Source organism: Bombyx mandarina, chromosome 16 (assembly GCF_030267445.1).
Source record: "Bombyx mandarina strain Sakado chromosome 16, ASM3026744v2".
NCBI classification, from domain to species: domain Eukaryota; kingdom Metazoa; phylum Arthropoda; class Insecta; order Lepidoptera; family Bombycidae; genus Bombyx; species Bombyx mandarina.
Window position 1 is genome coordinate 3,553,557 of NC_143222.1, and position 21,019 is coordinate 3,574,575.

At 45.9% G+C, this 21,019-nt stretch overlaps 1 protein-coding gene across 1 annotated transcript in view; it reads right to left on the bottom strand.

Moving 5' to 3' along the window:
- The window catches only part of eIF3a (eukaryotic translation initiation factor 3 subunit A), a 30,822-nt gene extending 11,150 nt beyond the window's left edge, over window positions 1–19,672 (bottom strand). Inside the window, exons 1-12 of the mRNA XM_028187353.2 lie at window positions 19,078–19,672; window positions 18,357–18,585; window positions 16,815–16,989; window positions 16,300–16,488; window positions 15,035–15,139; window positions 14,268–14,476; window positions 6,390–6,556; window positions 5,447–5,584; window positions 3,838–4,042; window positions 2,888–2,987; window positions 1,597–1,826; window positions 99–291 (exon numbers count right to left, since the gene is read on the bottom strand). Coding sequence (XP_028043154.2) covers window positions 99–291; window positions 1,597–1,826; window positions 2,888–2,987; window positions 3,838–4,042; window positions 5,447–5,584; window positions 6,390–6,556; window positions 14,268–14,476; window positions 15,035–15,139; window positions 16,300–16,488; window positions 16,815–16,989; window positions 18,357–18,585; window positions 19,078–19,126 — 1,989 coding nt within the window. The 5' untranslated portion in view covers window positions 19,127–19,672. The remainder of the gene's footprint in view (window positions 1–98; window positions 292–1,596; window positions 1,827–2,887; window positions 2,988–3,837; window positions 4,043–5,446; window positions 5,585–6,389; window positions 6,557–14,267; window positions 14,477–15,034; window positions 15,140–16,299; window positions 16,489–16,814; window positions 16,990–18,356; window positions 18,586–19,077) is intronic.
- Between the last annotated feature and the right edge of the window lie 1,347 nt (window positions 19,673–21,019).

Sequence of the window (21,019 nt, forward strand, 5' to 3'; positions counted from 1 at the left end):
TATTGTAACTTCGCTTAAGATATAATTATCGACTATTTCCTTTATGTATCTTATGTTCTTTAACGCAGAAGATGAGAACAACAGTAAACAGGACGAACCTCTTCATTGAGTTTTCCGAGCATCTTCTGTCCGTGCGCGGTCTGCGAGATGTGCGCCATGCGTTCCTTGAGGTGTCGCTCCCGCATGGCGGCCAGCTCCGACGCGTGGCGCTTCTTCTCGCGCTCCTCACGCTCCTGCTCCAAGCGGCGGGCCTCGGCTATGGCGGCCGCGCGGAGCTGCTCCTCTTGACGCCTGATACGTTAAATCATTTCGTTAGTTATCATTATTATTTTTTTATTGCTTATGTGGGTGGACGAGCCCATAGACATCTACGACGTAAATGCGTCACTCACTTTGAGATATAAGTTCTAAGGTCTCAAGTATAGTTACAACGGCTGCCCCACCCTTCAAACCGAAACGCATTACTGCTTCACGACAGAAATAGACGGGGTGGTGGTGGTACCTACCCGCGCGGACTCACAAGAGGTCCTACCACCTTTGCTTAGTCCTATTTCTAATATTAATTAACGATCATCATAGCTCTGAAAGCTTTTAGTGGACCTGTTTTATTTTTCTAACCTATCTATAACACGGGTCAACACCAAATTTGACTTTGATTGCATCGCATAAAATTTTGATATTTTATTTTATATATATATGGCATGAAACAGTTTGCTTTTGAACTGTACTTTAATAAATTGACCACATATGAAACAAAATGCATCAGCATCGTATTTACACTTTCGTGACATTTTAAGTTTTTCTGGGCCTGTACAAAACACCTGATCGTTGTTTATGACTCGAGTGCCATCTAGTAGCACTGTGTAGACGTAAACACCCTACCCTCATAGCGCAGTTTTTTTTAAAGTATTAAAATTAAATAAAAATTTATAAAAAAATTGAAAAATGAGTATTATTACTATAACCTAGTATAAACGTTAGGACAAAGAACGAATTTTTTTTTGTAGAGTTGTGTAATTCAGCTAAATTAATTCAATAAAACACATGAAATATAATAGCAGAATTGAAAGTCGATACATCAAATGAAAAAAAATGTGCAAGCATACATTAACACAGGCTATACATGTGTCGTATATTCTGTCGCGTCACGCTTACAATATGATCTACCTCTGAGGCCTACCATCACATAACCATTTAGGGTTACAAATGGGATTTATTTCAGAGGCACCAAAATTACAATGTCTTCTTAAGAATTAAATATACATAACAGATTTGAGAAGGAGGCAGTCGTTTAGTATCATACTAGTGTATAGTGAATTAGGGCTCTGTAGTCGCTGTCCTAGTATGGACGTGGTCTGGTTGTAGGACAGATTGTAGTGAGTCCGTGCGGGTAGGTACCACCACCCAGCCTATTTCTGTCTTGAAGCAGTATTGCGTTTCGGTTTGAAGCCGTTGTATCTATATTGAGACCTTAAAACTTATATCTCAAGGTGGGTGGCGCATTTACGTTGTAGATGTCTATGGGCTCCAGTAACCACTTAACACCAGGTGGGCTGTGAGCCCCTCCACCCATCTAAGAAAAGAAAAAAAGGTAACCTTAGTTCCTCCTCCTCGCGCACGGTGTTGAGTCGCTCGATGTACTCCTTCCGTTCCTCGATGATCTTGTGGCGCTGCAGCACGCGGTGGTGCTCGGCCTGCTTGTTCTCGTGGTAGTACTGCACCATGGCGGCGCGGGCGCGCTCCCGCTCGGCGCCGCGCCGCTGCGGGTACAGCGCGCCCACCACGCGGGACAGCACCTCCGCCGCGCGGACCAGCTGCTCTCGGACCTGAGTGTGAATATAGTTCTTAGTAGAGATGAAACGGATAGTGGTTTGGCCGGATACCGGATAACGAATATCCGGCGCTCCGGCCTCGTAGCTTGCCGGCCCTTTCGGAAATATTCGTGCGCGTTCGGGTGTTGTCGCTTGTCGCACGTGAGCGGAGATCGCGACGACTCGGTACGACGACGATTTGGTATTCATTCACCACAATTTGCCACTTGTTAATTTTGAGTATTATACATACTAATTAAAAAAAAAACATTATTGACGTGCGATTATAAAAATAAAAGTTGTCCATAACCTATTGTGGTATTTATTATTTGCCTTTTGTATAACCATGAGATTTAAAAAAAAATTGCTATTCGTAGTCTGACCGGATACTGATGTACAGTACACAGTTACAGGATATCCGTTTCATCTCTAGTTCTTAGCATTAAGAGACATGTGACAGGAAGTTTACCTTTTTAAGTTCTCACATTAAACGACACGAGAATTCGGACCTATTCGTTTTAATATATAATATCATTGAAATGTAATAGGATGTAAAAATTAAGAAAATTTTTTTTTATTTAGTACACAGAGGATTTTACATAGCTTTTTAACTATGTTGAAAATTGTCCCTTATGGAAAAAACACGTTTCTTTTAAATATAAATTATTTCAGAACATTTGCAAATAAAATTTACCGTTTTAGTAGTCACACATAAAAAAAATATGATTTGTAAAAAACGACTAAAAGAAATAATTCTAACATTATATAAGCTACCGATGATATTCGTTCGCGCGCAGTTGAAATAGCCCCCTAGGCTATTAATGATTTAGGTAGGGGAAAAGAAAAAAATAGTTAATAGAATTTTTTACTCTTAAAATCTTTATAGTTTTTAAAAAAACTTTTAAGTCTCTAAAACACTCTATTATCATCAGTATACGACATTTAACTCGTCCAAACTATTAGGCACTCCATGCCACAGCCCATCGAAATAAGTTCATTTGTAAATGTTAGAAAACTACAAGTCCATTATTCAAACTCATAAAGCACAAGGCTCGCGTATGTATGTATGCGCGTACCTGTTCCGCCGGGGTGGCCTGCAGGATGGCCCCGCCGCAGGCTTCGTCCGCGGCCGAGCACCACTCGCCGCCGCCCGCTTCTACGCCAAAGTGCACGCACCTGATTGTAAACAGAAGTAGTAATTAAGAATTAAACTGAACAGTTACCCTGCCAACAATACATTTTAAGTTCCCTTTAGCCGACAAACTAATAAGAGGTGTACATGGCTCTAATAAAGAATAAAAAAAAAGTCCCCTTTAGCGAATGAGATGTTATAGCACTCAGAGAGCATCGTGGATCTGGAATAGATTTGGATGAAACGTGGCAAAAACATTGAATTAGAATGGGGAGGTATTTCCAAATTCTTTTAAATAGGTACCACTTATCTAAGTTTAAGTGAAAAATGAAATGGAAGTAGTTATTGCTATAATGAAAGCTGACAGAAAAGCTCTTTCATATCTACTCATGGTACGGGAGATAGACGTACCGTAAATTAATTAGCTTTCGTTGCAATAAATAAAGATTACTTAAATTTATTTCAAAAGAGGTTGTCTATGTGTAGGGATACTGATAAAATTTCAAAACTTATTCTTAATTTATGGGAAGAGATTATATGAACGCGAAAATGGTGTTTTAATACCAATAGCGCAGTTTTAGTAATAGTCACAGTAAATTTGCGTAATTATTGGTGGTAGGACTTCTTGAGTTCCCACGGGTAGTTATCGCCATATTTCTTCCGGGAAGCAGTAATGCGTTTGTAACTACAACGGCTGCCCCACCTTTCAAACAGAACTATGCTGAGACTTTAGAACTCATATCTCAAGGTGGGTAGCGGCATTTACGTTGTAAATGTTTATGGGCTCCAGTAACCACTTAACACCAGGTAGACTGTGAGCTCGTCCACCCATCTAAGCAATAACAATAAAAAACCGGGTCTAGACCATACTTTTACACGAAGTGCGCAACGTACTTGTTGGCGTGATCGATGCGTATCTGCATGTCGTTGTGGCGCACGCAGTCGACGAGCAAGCGCTCCAGATGGAACAGGTCGTCGGTGGCCGCCAGCTCCAGCAGCCGGGAGAACTGCACGCACGCGTAGCACTGGGCCACCTGACGGATCAGCCTCACCAGGGCGACGTCCGTCAAGGCATTGGTGTACTGAGCGAGCGATGAATCTGTTAAATCAATATTCAAATAAAATAATTGTATAAGTACACAATGATCGGTTATTTGGTGTGCAGTCAGGTATTTATTACTCGAGTTAAAGTGGGTCACATTAATAAGACTCTGGCTATTTTTAATGTGTATCGCTAGCCTTTAGAGTATTATACATATCCATAATTATATATTTGTTTGTGTGAATCATAATTAAAATGTTTTTATGAGAACAGAAACAAAACATTTTAATGAAATATTATATAACACATGATAACCATTTGTCTTTAATATTTGATTTACATTTAAATTGAATTTAATTTCATCTTTATTCACGTCATGGGATATGCTCCAACAGATGGATTTTCATTAGGGATTATTATTAATATTGTGCTTTTGCACAAAAATATTTTTAATTTGTAAATGAATGTATATTCAGGAAGGATATTGTTGAGTTAAAAATTGAAACCAACAACTTTTGGCACTTTAGAGAATGTATAGTTGTTTCAAAAGATAGGTCAAATCTACAATTAGCAATAGTTACAGACTATGGGTTATGGCTGTTACGACGTCTCACTAGTAAATTATAAAATGTGCAAGCATAAATTAACACAGGCTATACATGTGTCGTATTTTCTGTCGCGTCACGCTTACAATATGATCTACCTCTGAGGCCTACCATCACATAACCATTAAGGGTTACAAATGGGATTTATTTCAGAGGCACAATAATCCTAAAATCTTTGATTACTAATTTATCTATATTTTGTTTGAAGAAGTCTGCATTAACTTTTCCAATGAAGTGAATAGTTTCAAATGTGACTTCCACTTTTCGAGTACATACAGTTGTACATAAAATTAATATTAAGCTTGTCTTTGTTATAAAAAAAATCCAAATGTTATTTAAAGGTGTCCAATTTTGATTTATGTAGCTATAGAAAATGTTTTAATCTGACACACATATTATGTGCTTGTTCTTATACTTTTAATAATAAGGCCTTTTTAAGGAATCATTTAATATTTAATATTTTTCATTTAATAGTGGTACGGTACCTTAATACACCTGTATGTATGGTCTTGGTTCAGGACTAACCACATAGAACATTTCACTATTAGGTTTAGTAAAAAACAATTCTGCATCTTCAGTGTTCAGCAAAAACAGTAAATTTTTTTATTTATTGCTTAGATGGGTGGATGAGCTCACAGCCCACCTGGTGTTAAGTGGTTATTGGAGCCCATGGACATCTACAACGTAAATGCGCCATCCACTTTACAATATTGTGTGTATAGTAAAAGGGATTAGAAAGAAGGTAGATAAAATCGTCTGTTTCTAACATCTACCAAGTCTTTAGTCTAATATCAGTTGGACAGTAAACTAAGCATAATGTAATGAGTTATCAGTGTGTGTTAAACAATGTACTCACTTGGCTCATCCTGCAAAGATTTGATAACGCCCTTGACATTAAGGCAGATGGTCAGAGGGTCAAACTCCACCTCAAGCCAAGAATAAAGCTGTTGAAGTTGAGGCGATGCCAGCGACACGACGTTAAGACGGACGATATCTAAGAATAAATATCATTTTATACTTTAGTTACATTTGCATCTTATATATATATATATAAACGAGCAATTCTTTTATATAAATATATAATAATATCTAATCTGAAACTCAGAAAGGGCTCCAATGATTTTCATAAAATTAGTATATAGGGGATTTCGGAGGCGATAAATCGATCTAGCTACGATTTATTTTCAGAAAATTTTGTTTTTTTGGTGTTTTCAATAATCAACTTTATCGATAATTTTGATTTTTTCTTTAAATAACCAGTTCATATTTTATTATTATTCTGTCGGTGAGATCGATAAATATCATTTATATTTCATCATTTTATCAATATGTATGTATATTGTATATATAATATGTATATTCGTATTTAAATATAATTTCTAAAATCACAATTTATAAAAAAAAAACGAGCAAAGCTTGGTCATTAACTAGCATTTTATTAAATTTATATAAATGTCTTAATCGCCAGAAAGTCCTGAATATACAAAATAATTTAATAGGCCGTAGTGAAACATACAGACATAGCAAAATTTATATTTCCAAATTTGCATTTATTTTTAGTTTTGAATAATTACTATAAAATGTGGACTAATAAATAAATATTTTTATGCTAGAGCAAAGGTATTATACTATTATACAGAGCAGAAAGAGCTACCAAACTCAAAGGCCAGTAAGTAATTACTAGTGTAGTTTTCTTAAAATATTTTAATACATGTTGAGAAAATCCTTTTCCTTCTTACCAGATAATTTAAAGTCATTATTATCTTCAAATAATTAGCACTAGGCCTTTTAATAGATACCTTTCAAAAGACTTGCCCTGGTCGGTGGTTGAGCAAGACCGAGCAGTACAGCCAAACGTTGGGCCTTCTCAACTGGGCTCTTATCCGTCTCGACGAAGCGATCAAGCTCAGGGTGTAGAGATGGCAGTGGCACAGACAGCACCGCTACCAGTACTTGACACGCCATCCTAAAAAGTAACTTTTTTTTTTACTAATTCCTTTATTTAACACTTGTAATACAGCTATATATAGTTCATGTGAGTGTTTGCAGGTTTAATTGATCAAATAACAAGTTTTTTGTGTGTCTACATATATTACTATATATGTATTTTTGTTGATGGTAGGATTTCTTGAATCCGCACTAGGACTAAGCAAAGGTGGTAGGACCTCTTGTGACTCCGCGCGGGCAGGTACCACCACCCTGCCTATTTCTGCCGTGAAGCAATAATGCGTTTCGTTTTGAAGGATAGGACAGCTGTTGTAACTATACTGAAGCCTTAGAAATTATATCTCAAGGTGGGTGGCGCATTTACCCGGGATCTGGACGGGACCTGCAGCACGCAATGATTGCGTGCTGCGGGTCTCGCCTGCGAGGGAGATGCTGGACTTCCACCGGGCGCGTCCGTAGGTGGCGGATCACGGGATCCTCTGGGCGACATTCCCAGAGGTATCGTCCGATCTTTTTCGTTGCAAGGATTCTTAGGTTTAGGTCCTAGGTTTAGGATTAGGTTTAGATATAGGTTAAGGTCCTAGGTTTAGGATTAGGTTAAGGTTTAGGTTTAGGATTAGGATATTTTAGCTAGGCTTTGCAACGAAAGAGATCGGATGACGCGGACCAAATCAGCACTAGGAGGAGCGGAAGGTCGGCGCCCTCCACACTCTTCACTAAGTGAAGAGTGCTCCTTCTGGAGAGTGCAGCTTCCGATGGCACCGGTTTGCCGGCATGCCGTGAGCGGTGGCACCCTGTGCCCCGTTGTCGTGGAAGTGAGCCGGCGTTGCATGTCTGTGACTGCTGGCCGCTGGTTGCCATGTCCCCGGCTTCGGCTACAGGGGAGCGCCCCTCAGATATGGGGGGTACCGGTTCGCCGGCGTGGCTCCGTGGTTGCTCGTTTCGAGCGTCGGGCGGTGGTCTACCGAGTTGCCCTGGGCATTCGGTGGGCGACCGGCCAACCCGTAATCCCCACTGAGTGGGGGGCGGTGACCGCTGCCGCAAGGCACGGGGTCGCGAGGACGTAAACCTCTATAAAAAATACCCCAATCCCAAGCTCCGATGCCTGGCGAAGGGATGAATGGCTGGAGGGAGTTCAGTCCCAAGGGCATCACTCGATCCCAGGGGACCAAACCCCTGGTTAAATAACAAAGGAAAAAAAAATGAAAATGGACAATTGCAAACAGATATTACCCCAGGAGGGTACCTCTCGCTCAGCGGGAGGAGAATCCCTCCGTGCCTCTGAGCAATCGGAGGCACGCTGCCCCTCGTATTCTGGGGGGGGCAACAATTGCCAAGAGGAAGGCGGCGGCAGCACGAGCCGCGAAAGGGAGAGGATCCCACTCGTGCACCCCGAGCGCTGTGACAGTGCGCTCTCACTGCGCTCGACCCAAAGCTCCGCAAGGGGCTGCGTGTCGAGCGGTCGGGAGTCGCCACTTTTCGTCCACGACAGCGCCGGACTTTTCGTCAGTCGGAACCAGGCTGACTCGAGAGCTCGAAGGAAGCGGAAGTCGGTCAAACGACCGGCGGCTCCCGCTCCCTCCGAGTCCTCGGAGGTGGAACCCGCACCTGCCAAGTTCCTGGCAGTCGAGGAAGGGCTGGTGAATGCTACGGCGTTACCCCCCATAGGATGCGGACCTGCACGAAATTTGACGGTGACCTACGGCGAACCGGTTGTCACCACCCCGGTGCGGACCAGTGCCTCCCGCCGTAGAGATACAGCTCATGTGAGGGAAGGTGAGGTTGAGCGACTATCCCGCTCCCTCGTCAAAGAAATGGAGGCTACGGATCCACGGGGGACATTCGTAGTCTCGAAGGAGATTGTCTCCGCGGTGGCGACCAAATCGGGCTCGTTGAAGGGCACATATGTGCAAGCCCTGAACCGCGTGGCCACCGCCGTGGAGACACGACTGGACGATCTCCTAAAACGGACAAGCACGGACGAAGTGATTAGCCTGCGGTTGCAAATGGAGCAACTGCAGGCACTATACACTTCCGTCCAAGTAGAAAACGCGGAGCTTCGTGCGGAGAGTGCTCGGGTGCGGGAGGAGATGGCCAGGATGCGTGTGGTCCTTGACGATGTCGTGGGATGCCAAGGCAGCTCGGCCTCTCCGCCACCCGTGCCCTCACAGCAGGAAGCAACGGATAAAGACCGCGAGATAGAGGAATTAAAGAGGTGTCTCGCGATAATGGAGGCCCGCACGTCTACGGTGGAACGCGCAAGGCCTCCACTGGCGCACGAGCGGCCTGTGCCCACAAATGCGACAGCGACCGCAGTTGTACCAGCGCTCACGGGGGCTGCAGCCAAGGTGCGTATGGCACCCGCCACACGAACGGTGCGCAGCTCTCGTGCACCGGCTAAGCCCGCTGGACGACGAACGCCCGCCCAGCCCACGAGGCCCCAAGCCGCTGCTTCTGCCCCGCCCCAGGCCGCTGCTTCTGCCCCGCCCCAGCCTGCCAAGGTGGGGCCTGGCAGAAGCCGCAAAAAGCGAGAGAGGGGCGTGAATGCCGCTGAGACGGCGCCGATCCCCCAGCCCCGCCCATTACCTCCTGCTCCGTCCAACATGGATGAAGCCTGGAACACGGTGGTGAGGCGGGGGCGAAGGAAGGCTGCAGCGCCAAGCACCCGAACCACCCCTGCGGTCGCCTCCCCTCAAGCAATGGGTCGAGCGACGACTGGGGGAGGGAGAAAAGGGCGCAAGGTGAAGAAACCGCGCGCCCCACGGTCGGCAGCGGTCGTATTAGAACTGCTGCCGGCTGGCAAGGAAAAGGGCCTCACCTATGGGGAGGTGATGGCTCGGGCGCGCGGTAGCGTCGACGTTGACGCCATAGGTGTGGAAGGGGGACTCCGAGTCCGGCAGACGGCCAGCGGGGCTCGGCTGTTGGTATGTTCTAGTGCTGACTCCGGCGCGGCCGCAGACAGACTGGCAGCCCGGCTTCGCGAAATTCTGCCGGACCCGGAAGTGGTGCGCATAGATAGGCCTGTCAAGATGGCGGAAGTCAAAGTGACGGGCCTGGATGAATGTGCCACTAAGGAGGAAGTGGCCGCCGCTATTGCGTCGCAGGGCAACTGCGCCCGCGCACAAGTGAAGGTGGGGGAGCCTCGGAGTTGTTACTCTGGATCTTTCACTGTGTGGGCGCGTTGCCCTGTGCAGGTGGCCACTCTTTTGGCCACGCCTCCACAAGGTCGGCCCGCCGACTCGCCGGGGAGGCTGCGCGTGGGCTGGGTGATAGCCCACGTGCAGTTGCAGGAGGCACGTCCATGGCGATGCCTCCGGTGTTTTGGCACCGGTCACGGCCTCGCCAAGTGCCCATCGGCTGTGGATCGCAGCGGACTTTGCTTCCGTTGCGGTCAGGCTGGGCACAAGGCAGCCTCTTGCAGCGCCGCCACGCCACACTGCGTGTTGTGCGACGCGGCGAAGCGGCGGGCCGATCATCGAGCTGGAGGCCCGGCCTGCTGTTCCGCCCCCTCTTCCACAAAGAGGCGGCGTGGCGGGAAAAAAGAGAAGAAAAAGGCAGAGAGAGAGCCGGCTGCACGTGAAGCAGCCGGCCCGTCAGTTCCCGCCGCGGCCGTCGAGCCGCAAGGCGGGACGGAAGACGAGGGAGCGATGGATGTGACACCTCAATAATGGGTCACGTCCATCGCTTCCTCCAAGCGAATGTGAACCACTCCGCCAGGGCGCAGGATCTCCTCGTCCACACCATGGCGGAGTGGTTCATCGACATCGCGATCGTCGCGGAGCCATACTTTGTACCTCCCGACCGGGAGGATTCCTGGGCCGGAGATGTCGATGGCTCTGTGGCGATCGTGATGCGACAGTCGGCGGCGTTACCCCCCCTTGGAATGGTGGCCAAGGGACCCGGGTACGTCGTAGTTAGGGTCGACGAAACCGTCGTGATCGGGGTGTACTTCTCTCCGAACAGGAGTCTCGCCGAGTTCGAGCAGTTTCTGGGTGGGCTCGAGGCGTTGATCCATCGCTTCGAGTCTCGCCCGTTGATACTGGCGGGGGACCTCAACGCCAAATGTACGGCGTGGGGTTCCCCTCGCACGGACTCACGCGGCGAGTTCCTGTCGGAGTGGGCCTTCGCGACCGGCCTCTGTCTTTTGAACAGAGGTTCGGTCGCGACCTGCGTGCGGTGGAATGGGGAATCACACGTGGACGTCTCGTTTGCGTCCTCATCCGCCGCGCGCCGTATCCTTGGCTGGCGTGTCCTCGAGGGGGCGGAGACGCTCTCGGACCATCGGTTTGTCCGATTCGAGCTCTCTGCTTCCAGCTCGTTGAACGCGCCGGCTGAAGACGCCCGCGGCGAGGAGGAGCTCCCGCGTAGCGCTCCCCGATCATTCCCACGATGGGCACTGAAGCGCCTGAACAAGGTGCTCGCGGTGGAGGCGGCCACAGTGGCCGCGTGGGCGCCGATGCCCGCGCGTCTAGTGGACGTGGAGTCGGAGGCCGACTGGTTCCGGGGTACAATGCGTCGCGTCTGCGATGCTTCGATGCCCCGGATCAGCGGTCGCGCTCCACGTGGTGGTGCGTATTGGTGGACGCCCGAGATCGCGCTCCTCCGAGAGGAGTGCGTGCGGGCGCGCCGCCGAAGCGCCCGCCACCGCCGTCGCCGCCTTCGCGATGCGGACTTCGCGGAGGTAGCGGCCCGCCTGCATGCCGACTGCCGTCAGAAGCAGGAGGCACTGCGGCGGGTCATCGGCGAGGCCAAGTCTCAGAGCATGAAGACGCTCCTAGAGACGCTCGACCAGGATCCCTGGGGGCGCCCGTACCAAACGGTCCGCAAGAAATTGCGGCCGTGGGCGCTCCCGGTGACAGAGCGTCTCCAGCCTCAGCAGCTGCGGGAGATTGTCTCCGGACTGTTCCCGCGGATGGAGAGGGACTTCGAGCCCCCCTCCATGGGCGCGCCGCCACGGGGTGATGTGAGCGGTGATGCCCCTGCTGAGGTGGTCCCTCCGAGCATCTCGGAGGAGGAGATTCGTGCGGCCGTGTCGAGGATGCGGAGGAAGGACGCGGCCCCCGGCCCTGACGGTGTTCATGGTCGGGTCTGGGATTTGGCCTTCGGTGCCCTTGGGGACCGGCTCGTGCGGCTCTTTGAAGCCTGCCTCGAGTCGGGACGGTTTCCGAAACAGTGGAAGACGGGCAGACTTGTTTTGCTGAGGAAGGAGGGACGCCCTGCAGACTCACCTGCGGGGTACCGTCCAATCGTGTTGCTGGACGAGGCGGGAAAACTGCTCGAGCGAGTGGTGGCCGCCCGCATCGTCCAGCACTTGGCGGGGGTGGGTCCCGATCTGTCAACGGAGCAGTTCGGATTCAGGGAGGGCCGCTCGACCATCGACGCGGTGATGCGCGTGCGCGCCCTCTCTGATGAGGCTGTCGGCCGGGGCGGGGTTGCACTGGCGGTGTCCCTGGACATCGCCAATGCGTTCAACACCCTGCCCTGGTCGGTGATCGCAGGGGCGCTGGAGTATCACGGCGTCCCTGCGTATCTCCGTCGGCTGATCGGGTCCTACCTCGAGGACAGGTCGGTCATGTGCACCGAGCACGGTGGGGCGGTGCTCCGCTTCCCCGTCGAGCGCGGTGTCCCACAGGGGTCGGTCCTTGGCCCTCTCTTGTGGAACATCGGCTACGACTGGGTCCTGCGGGGTGCCCTTAGCGCTCCTCTCCCGGGTCTAAGCGTAGTTTGTTACGCGGACGACACCTTGGTCGTGGCCCGGGGTAGGGACTTGCGCGAGTCTGCCCGTCTTTCCTGCGCGGGGGTGGCCTTCGTCGTCGGCAGGATCCGAAGGCTGGGTCTGGAGGTGGCGTTCGATAAATCCCAGGCCCTGTTGTTCCACGGGGCCCGGAGAGCGCCGCCTCAGGGGGCCCACCTCGTGATCGGAGGCGTTCGCGTCGAGATCGAGGCGACCGGGTTGCGGTACCTCGGCCTCGTACTTGACGGTCGTTGGAGCTTCCGTGCTCACTTCGAAAGATTGGGTCCCCGACTGATGGCAGCCGCCGGCTCGCTGAGTCGGCTGTTGCCGAACGTCGGGGGTCCCGACATGGTGGTGCGCCGCCTCTACACGGGGGTGGTGCGGTCAATGGCACTGTACGGGGCGCCCGTATGGTGCCACGCCCTGACCCGTGACAACGTCGCAGCGTTGCGACGTCCGCAGCGCGCGATTGCGGTCAGGGCGGTTCGTGGGTACCGCACCGTCTCGTTCGAGGGGGCGTGCGTGCTCGCCGGGACGCCTCCCTGGGACCTGGAAGCGGAGGCGCTTGCTGCGGATTACGCGTGGCGATGTGATCTCCGCTCCAGGGGGGAGCCGCGTCCCGGCGCGGCGGAAGTTCGAGCGCGGAAGCTTCAATCTCGGCGTGCCGTGCTCGAGGCGTGGTCTCGCCGCCTGGCGGACCCCGCCTACGGGCGACGGACCGTCGAGGCGATCCGCCCGGTCCTCTCGGACTGGGTGAATCGCGACCGCGGACGTCTCACCTTCCGAGCGACGCAGGTGCTCACGGGACACGGCTGTTTCGGTCGCTACCTGCACCTCGTCGCCCGGAGGGAGCCGACGCCGAAGTGCCACCATTGCAGTGGCTGCAACGAGGACACGGCGGAGCACACGCTCGCGTGCTGCCCCGCTTTCGCGGAGCAGCGCCGCGTCCTCGTTGCAAAAATAGGACCGGACTTGTCGCTTCCGACCGTCGTGGCTGCGATGCTCGGCAACGATGAGTCCTGGCAGGCGATGCTCGACTTCTGCGAGTCCACCATCTCGCAGAAGGAGGCGGCGGAACGGGAGAGGGAGAACTCTTCCTCCCTCTCGGCGCCGTGCCGCCGCCGTCGAGCCGGGGGTCGGAGGAGGGCGTTTGTCCAGCTCCGGCCCCTATGAGGAGGCAGTCTCCTCCCGGTGATGGTCACGGGGCGACCTAAGGGGGCTGAGACTGCGCCGCACGCTACCGTCACTCTAGCGCGCTGGCATCAGGAGGACGGGACGACGCGTCGGCGGCTGCGGACTGCGATGCGGTCCGCATTTTCGTCGTCGCTGTCGTCGCCGAACATACTGTGGAAGAGCAACCCGGTCGGCGGTGTATCGCGTTCCGACCCGGCAGGCTGGTTCTGGCCCAGCGGGGTATCCCGGAACACCAGCGGCATCGCCCGGGCGGCCTGAAGGGCCGCCGTACCGCGGAGACTGACGTCGTTGGTCGTCGACTATCGCCTCGACGACCCGTCGGTCGGGCGTCCTCGGGGTGGCGCCGCGTGTCTGGTTGTAGTGTTGACCGCGGGAACCCCCCTACTCTGACCGGGTTTTGACCCCGGACGGAGATCGGACGCCGGGTGTAAGAGTGCAGGGGAGTCGTTTAGTGGGTGGGCCCTAAATTCCTTGGGCCCGCGGTCTGCTCTCAACACCTGCAGATCGTAGAGTCTCACATACCCCGCGCGCCCCCTAGGCGCGGGGACCTCGTAGGAGGTTCGGCCCTCGGCCCGGAAAAAAAAAAAAAAAAAAAAGGGTGGCGCATTTATGTTGAAGATGTCTATGGGCTCCAGTAACCACTTAAAACCAGGTGGACTGTGAGCTCGTCCACCCATTTAAGCAATAAAAAAAAATTATATGAATTTCATTCATAATTAGTCAGCGGGAAGCAGATGTTAAAGGTTAGCCTCTTGCTCATTGCCAGTATATAGTATGTATGATTATTGAATAGTATTCTTACTTCTGCAGTTCCTCTTGGGTGATGTTCTTCTTCATCTCCCTGTATAGCTGGAAGAGTTTCAGTAAGGCTGCAGCATGGAATAGGCAGTGGCCAGCTTTCCAGAAAACAAGTGCCAGTTTCCCATAGTAGTTGGCCATAGTTTTGGCGACTGGAGTTTTTTTAGACATATTCATTAGGTTGTGGATGTCTTCAATGGCTTTATAGGCTTCCTGTTAAAAAAAAACATATTTTTAAAAGAAATTTAAACATTCGAAAGGTATTGGCCGTGTTTGTATTAATGCAATTTTAAATTATTATATTATTGTAATGAAATTCATTTCTTCATATTCAAATAGTCACTTTTTTGTATATATTCTATAACTTTATTGATTACTAGCTGACCCGGCAGACTTCGTAGTGCCTCAATCGATAAATAAAATACCTAAACTTTTATATAGAATTTACTTAAAACAAACAAAAGGAATCCGTCCGATGGGGGACACGTCAAAGGGAAAACAAAATTGTTATTTTTATTTAATTCCGAGAATTTTCATATTTTTATACCTTTTAAACCTTCTCTGGACTTCCACAAATAATTCAAGACCAAAATTAGCCAAATCGGTCAAGCCGTTTTCATGTTATGTCGTGACAACGGAAAACGGGTTTCATTTTTATATATATAGATTTTCTGTATTACTTATTTATTGAGATTTTAGTGCACATAAAAAATAATTAAATTTATTTACGTATTACAAAATAAAGATGAAATATATATTTTTTTAACAAACCTGCCATAGCTCCATTTGAATTGCACAGTCGAGCTGGAACAATCTTGTTTCGAGGTTCAGCTGTTGAGTTTCTGGTTTTGAAATGCTAACGTTTCCAGTTTGCACCTACAAAATAATACAGACTATATTTCAGAACAGAGTGACACGTCCTTACGGATCCATCAGATCCAATAACCTTTGCATTAGATGCCTTCAGCTCTAATACTAGGGGCAGGCTTAGGGACCCCGGTAACCGTACTCGTCGAACTCGACAAAGAGGTCGACGTGCAACCTAACCCATGCATCAGCCCGCTGAGTTTCTCGCCGGATCTTCTCAGCGGGTCGCGATTCCGATCCGGTAGTAGATTCATTCGCGAAACAATTGCTCTTGAGTTGTTAGGTCTCCTTCGGAGGCGCTCGGGCAGTTGTTAGCAAATCCCACCCCTCTTGGCTGAGCCTTTGCTCGCCCACCTGTCCTGGTGAAACTGGAAAGGCCTTCGGGCCACCAGTAAACTTTCAATCATAAAAAAAAAAAAAAAAAAAAAAAACAGAGTGAATACATTTTGTTTATGGAAATACTACAAACATAAACTATCCACTTAGAAATACAACAATTGTATAGTACCCTTTATACCAGAATACATAACTGCTTTGTGACAGAAACAGGTAATGGTAGACCCCTGCTAGCCCATAAAACAACCCAACACCAGTAGACTAGTTGTCTTCTATATGATGCATAATTGAAGACATGAGTGGATGAAGGGGATATGATACAATTTGTTAATTTTGAGAAAACGAGCAACAGACTTTTGTTACTTGTATTTTTTCTTGAAACATAACTCCTTCATCACATGCAATTTTTAAAAATAGCCTTTAAATCTGGGGTTTGAGGTCTAATATAAACCATATCAGCACATAACACCTTCATTCAATGTAGAAACTCAAAAATCTTTAAAATTGTACTTAGCCCCTTCATCTATTCATGTCTTCAATTGTCCCAGTACAATGTTATCCATCAAAAGTCTCTAATCACACCGTAGCATGTGATAAGAATGTATCTTTAGATCTTGTTCAGAGCAATCTTAATCAATTTGGGATCAAACCACTAGTTGCCCTTTTTTATGAAAGGAAATGGATGTCACAAATGATATAATCTCAATTGTATTTATTGTATGTATTATGACTGCTTCATTACAGACAGTTTACGTGGTACCTGCCTATAAAAGCTGACATCTATGCCCTACCACCAGTTGATAAATAGAAGAATTGAGTTTTATTACACTTACTGTAGGTTTGCAAATATCTTCAAGATGTTTTCTTAGTTTATCACAAAGCTTTCTGAATTCTGTTTTTCGCGAGTACTTTAAACAGAATTGGAAGGCCATGCGAGCAATATCGTGATACAAGGTTTCCACATGAGCATTGGTACGAAGGAGCTCCAGGCATTGGCAGTAGGATTCCCAGAGGAATTTCACCTGTGTTAAAAAATTGGTCTCATTATTATATGTAAATCTATACTAATATATAAATATGTGGTTTTTATAGATGTTCAGTTATAGCTACTGAACCATGCATCCGATTGACTTGAAACTTGGTATTCATGTAGAAAATACATGTTCTTAATGGATAGGCTATTATTTATATGAGTGTTGGACTCCCTAATAATAATGTTAATTTTAAATGCCCAGCGAAGCGGGCGAATACAGCTAGTTTATACATAATTTAAATATCTAAATGCAAGCTCCATAAATTGATAAATTCCAAATGCATTGTTATAGACGAATTTCTGATGATAGCTCACCCATGGTGTGAGTATTGTTCTGTCGGATCGGTCCTGTGCATCTTCACCTGACACTGCACTCAGCAGTATGCTCTCTGGGGTTGCAAGGTTATCCAGATCATCGGTGTCTATGACGGCCTGCGTCGATAAAGCCCTGGCAGTTTCTGTGCGTTCCTCTGCCATACGGAGATAGCCTCTGTAAATTTCTTTAATAGTTAGAAATTGTGAGATTGTACAGTAACTAGTTTTGCTATATTTGGATTTATTAGCTTACAGTATCAAGTGTTTTTAGAGTTCATAGATACCACAAAGTCAATGTTGCTTTCTGTCCACCTCATGCCCTAAGATTACAATTTTATTTTTATTGAATCGATTTACGAACAGGCTCACTGGCATATAGTTGGTTACTTGAGCCCACATATATTACAATGTGTATTTCATCCTATCAACCTTGTGATGAATTACCAAAAACCTCATTTATATTGTAAAACAACTGTTCAATCCTTTAAACAGTTAAACATTATTACTTTGCAACCGCAATGTACAGGATAGTGAAGAGGACCCACTTCTATGAGTTAATTGTATACTTGTAACAGTAAATTCTTGTATTCTTGTACGACATGAACACTGCTGCCAGTTCTCTCAAAAACCCATAGTCGTCTTTTACTGTTGTAAACAGTACAGGACAAGATGAGATTGTGGTAATCTGGACAGACATCACCCATTAAAACATATACTCATGGTATGGCAGCTTCTGAGCCTGAGAATTAGAAGTCATAGTGGGCTTCAGCATTTACTTTGTTGATGTGCATCAGCTCCAGTGACTACTGAACACCAGATGGGGCTTAGGCCACAATCTATATATATAAAAATGAATTGCTGTTCGTTAGTCTCGCTAAAACTCGAGAACGGCTGAACTGATTTAGCTAATTTTGGTCCTAAATTATTTGTGGAAGTCCAGAGAAGGTTTAAAAGGTAGATTAATAAGAAAATGCTCGGAGTTAAATAAAAATAACAATCTTGTTTTTCCTTTGATATGTCCCCCGTGGAACGGATTCCTTTTGTTTGTTTTAAGTTTATTTTATACAAAAGCTTAGGTCTTTTATTTATTGATTGAGGCACTACGAAGTCTGCCAGGTCAGCTAGTAATAACAAAAACAAAAAAAACCTAAGCATATTTGACAAAACTGTGATTGAATGAACATTATAATTCAATTTGTTTGTTACAAAGTGTAAAATAGTGGATTGCTTAAATTTAATTAACAACTTTCATATATTTTTTTTGTTAGGGGTATCCAATTCATATGCCAATATCCAGTTTTATGTGAATCAATGATCATTACTTGATTGGTCGAGTGTGCACCAATGTTTGTGTCTCATTCAACATGTTACTATTCAACTGTATCTTTAAGTATTAATGATTAGCAGCATTTTAGATAAGTTTCAGTAAGTTCAATGCTTTAGAATTTAATATTTTAAGATAGGCATCTGCATTCACAGTGAAATGTTTGTGAACCATGGTATACCTTGCAATAGGTAGACAAGACTGATTTTAATAATTACCTTATAACCTGCTCCAAAGACCCAACGTTAACTGATTGGAACATGTTTCTGTATTGGAACAGACCTTCCTTTGCGACATGAGATTTACGTAGATCAACGCAAAGTTCCAAGTATTTGAACATGATTGGTTCTAGGACAGATTCGGACCAGTTGTAGGCCCATTTTTTGTTACGGAATACTTCCTGTAAGGTGTCTAGGGCCCTTGCTGGTTTGTCCAAATCCATGAACTCTGAAAATAGCATAGTTACATTGGAATGTGACTTAATTTTGTCAATAACAATTGATCTAAATTTTTTACAATATTTTGCACAGGAAACGATATGAAAAGAACGGCGGTGTTTACTGAAATTTGGATCATAAGAGTGAGATCATCAAAACATATGGATTGTTTTCGTAGTTTCAGCATAGGAGATAATTATAATCATGATCTACTCTAAGATTGAACGTTATATTGGATTTGGATTTTAGGTTTGTATTAACTAATTATTGTTTCGTCAATTACGTAAAGATAAGCTTGACACGACGACTCTTAAATGTTTTTGGTTATGTTTATTTATTAAATAAAATTTAAAATCTTTTCACTTTAAAAAAATAAAATTTAAAAAGCATTATTTGATGTCAATAGATGTTTCTCTTGTAATAGCCGTAGGTGGTGAATCCATCGAAATGTTTTTTTTGCTAATCATAGAAACGCAACGTGGATGATCAAATTAATACTAACCATTGGCCCGTTTAAGGGCATTTTCCGGTCTTTGACCGTATCGCGCCATTTTCTTTATATCACTTTCTACTTCATTAACACAATTTCGTCGATTTTATGTCGGTTTAGGAGAGAAAACCGAATTCCTCCAGCACCGGCCTCACACGCGACATGTAAAACAAAATGGTGGAACAGGATACTTTTTTTTAAGGGATTTTATGATCTGGTAACTAAGAACTTTAGGTCATGTCTTATTTTCATTTATATTCTTATTTTTATGAAAAATGATAATATGGACTGAAATAAAATGAAGATGATTAATTTGAGACATTAATCAACTGCGATCAAATAAAATGAAATGAGATGAGATATATGGGATGAAATATAATCTCAGTAAAATGGTGGTCATTTACTGAGATTTTTTCAGTGGACTTTTTGGAGGATCCGGAGAAGTTCCGTCCAGCGGCTTTGTTTCATTTTCCCACATTTGTGCACTTTCATAGATAATAAACAGTTAATAGGCCACCGGTATTACACATTTAAGCCTGAAGAAACAATAAATAGACAATATAAAACAAATCACACAACTTCACTCCTCGCTTTCCCGCCAAAAAGTCGGAACAGGATACAGATTAGCTATCAGAAATAGGGTAGAAATCTCACATCGATTTCATTGTAGAATCGATTTTTTTGCAAAAAAAGTTAGGATTTTAACTCAGACCAAGCAATGAATCTTGGTTAAATTAAAAATTATAGTATATATTTGTTTTGTTTTCTGTTTCGGATAGAAAGTATCATAAAAAAAAACACGTGTGGCCCTCGGAGCCTGCCGCGATACAGCTATTGCGTTCCATTTCTATCAACTTATGCGATTATAATTAGACAATATTAATATAATATTGAAAAAATAATAAATTAAGACCACACTTTAATTATAAACATTAACAAAAGCAAAAAATTCACTGTTTCCTTCACACTCATAAGCTAGACCGCGCGAGAGAGAAATGGGCAGACTTTTCATGATGCTCATGCAGTGCGACGTCACGCCGCGCGCTTATTCACAAACACTACCTACACAAGCGCAACGTGTGAATCTGTTGATCGCGAGCTACCTAGTAGGCGGAGTGGGGGTATTAGGTTTTATTTTCGTTACGGAATTGCTTGATATGGTCGCCGCGTTCAAAGCCCACGATAAATTTTATTTAATAGGTTAAAATTCAATATTTTATACTCAATTAATTTAATTCATTGTAATCACAATTAAAAATCATAGCAAGCACGGCACATATTTAAGAAATCAAGTAATGTCATGCTCCATAGAGAAAGACCCTCAGTTTCTGTTAGACAAATCATGAAAATTGCTTCATCGTACCGCCGCTCACTCAGGTTCACGCAGGAGCCAGTCACCCTCGACGCCTTAGACACATATTTACGGATGCATCTTGTTCATTAATTATGTAATTAGACGCTTGCACTTTAGCACTGGGAGCAGGCATAAGGACCTTGGTAATGCTCGGACAGAAATTCCAGCCACCAGAAATCCGTCCCTCCTAAAGACAAGTTTCCATATTTTTTATACTGAAACCCAGATAAATGTTTCGTTGTCTGTGAAAATCATATTTGGTAGTTATAATATTGGTTATTTAATGATATCGATATGATTTACTTAAGTATCGATTTATAATTTTAAGTACTTAACACCTAAAATTTTCAGATCTACCTAGTCTTGCCATAAATACTGAGACAAAGGAAAAAAAAATCTATTGCAAATGACATTAATTACTTTTACAGTGTGCTAGTTTAATACATAAATATAAAACAATTTAAAGTATAAAAATCTTATTGGAAGTGGTCTCCATTGGCTGCAATACAGTCCTTTAAACGTTGAGGGCAGTTATCAATAGAAACACGCACTCTTTCCATGGGAAAATTTTTCACTGCCAATCGTACGGATTGTTTTAGG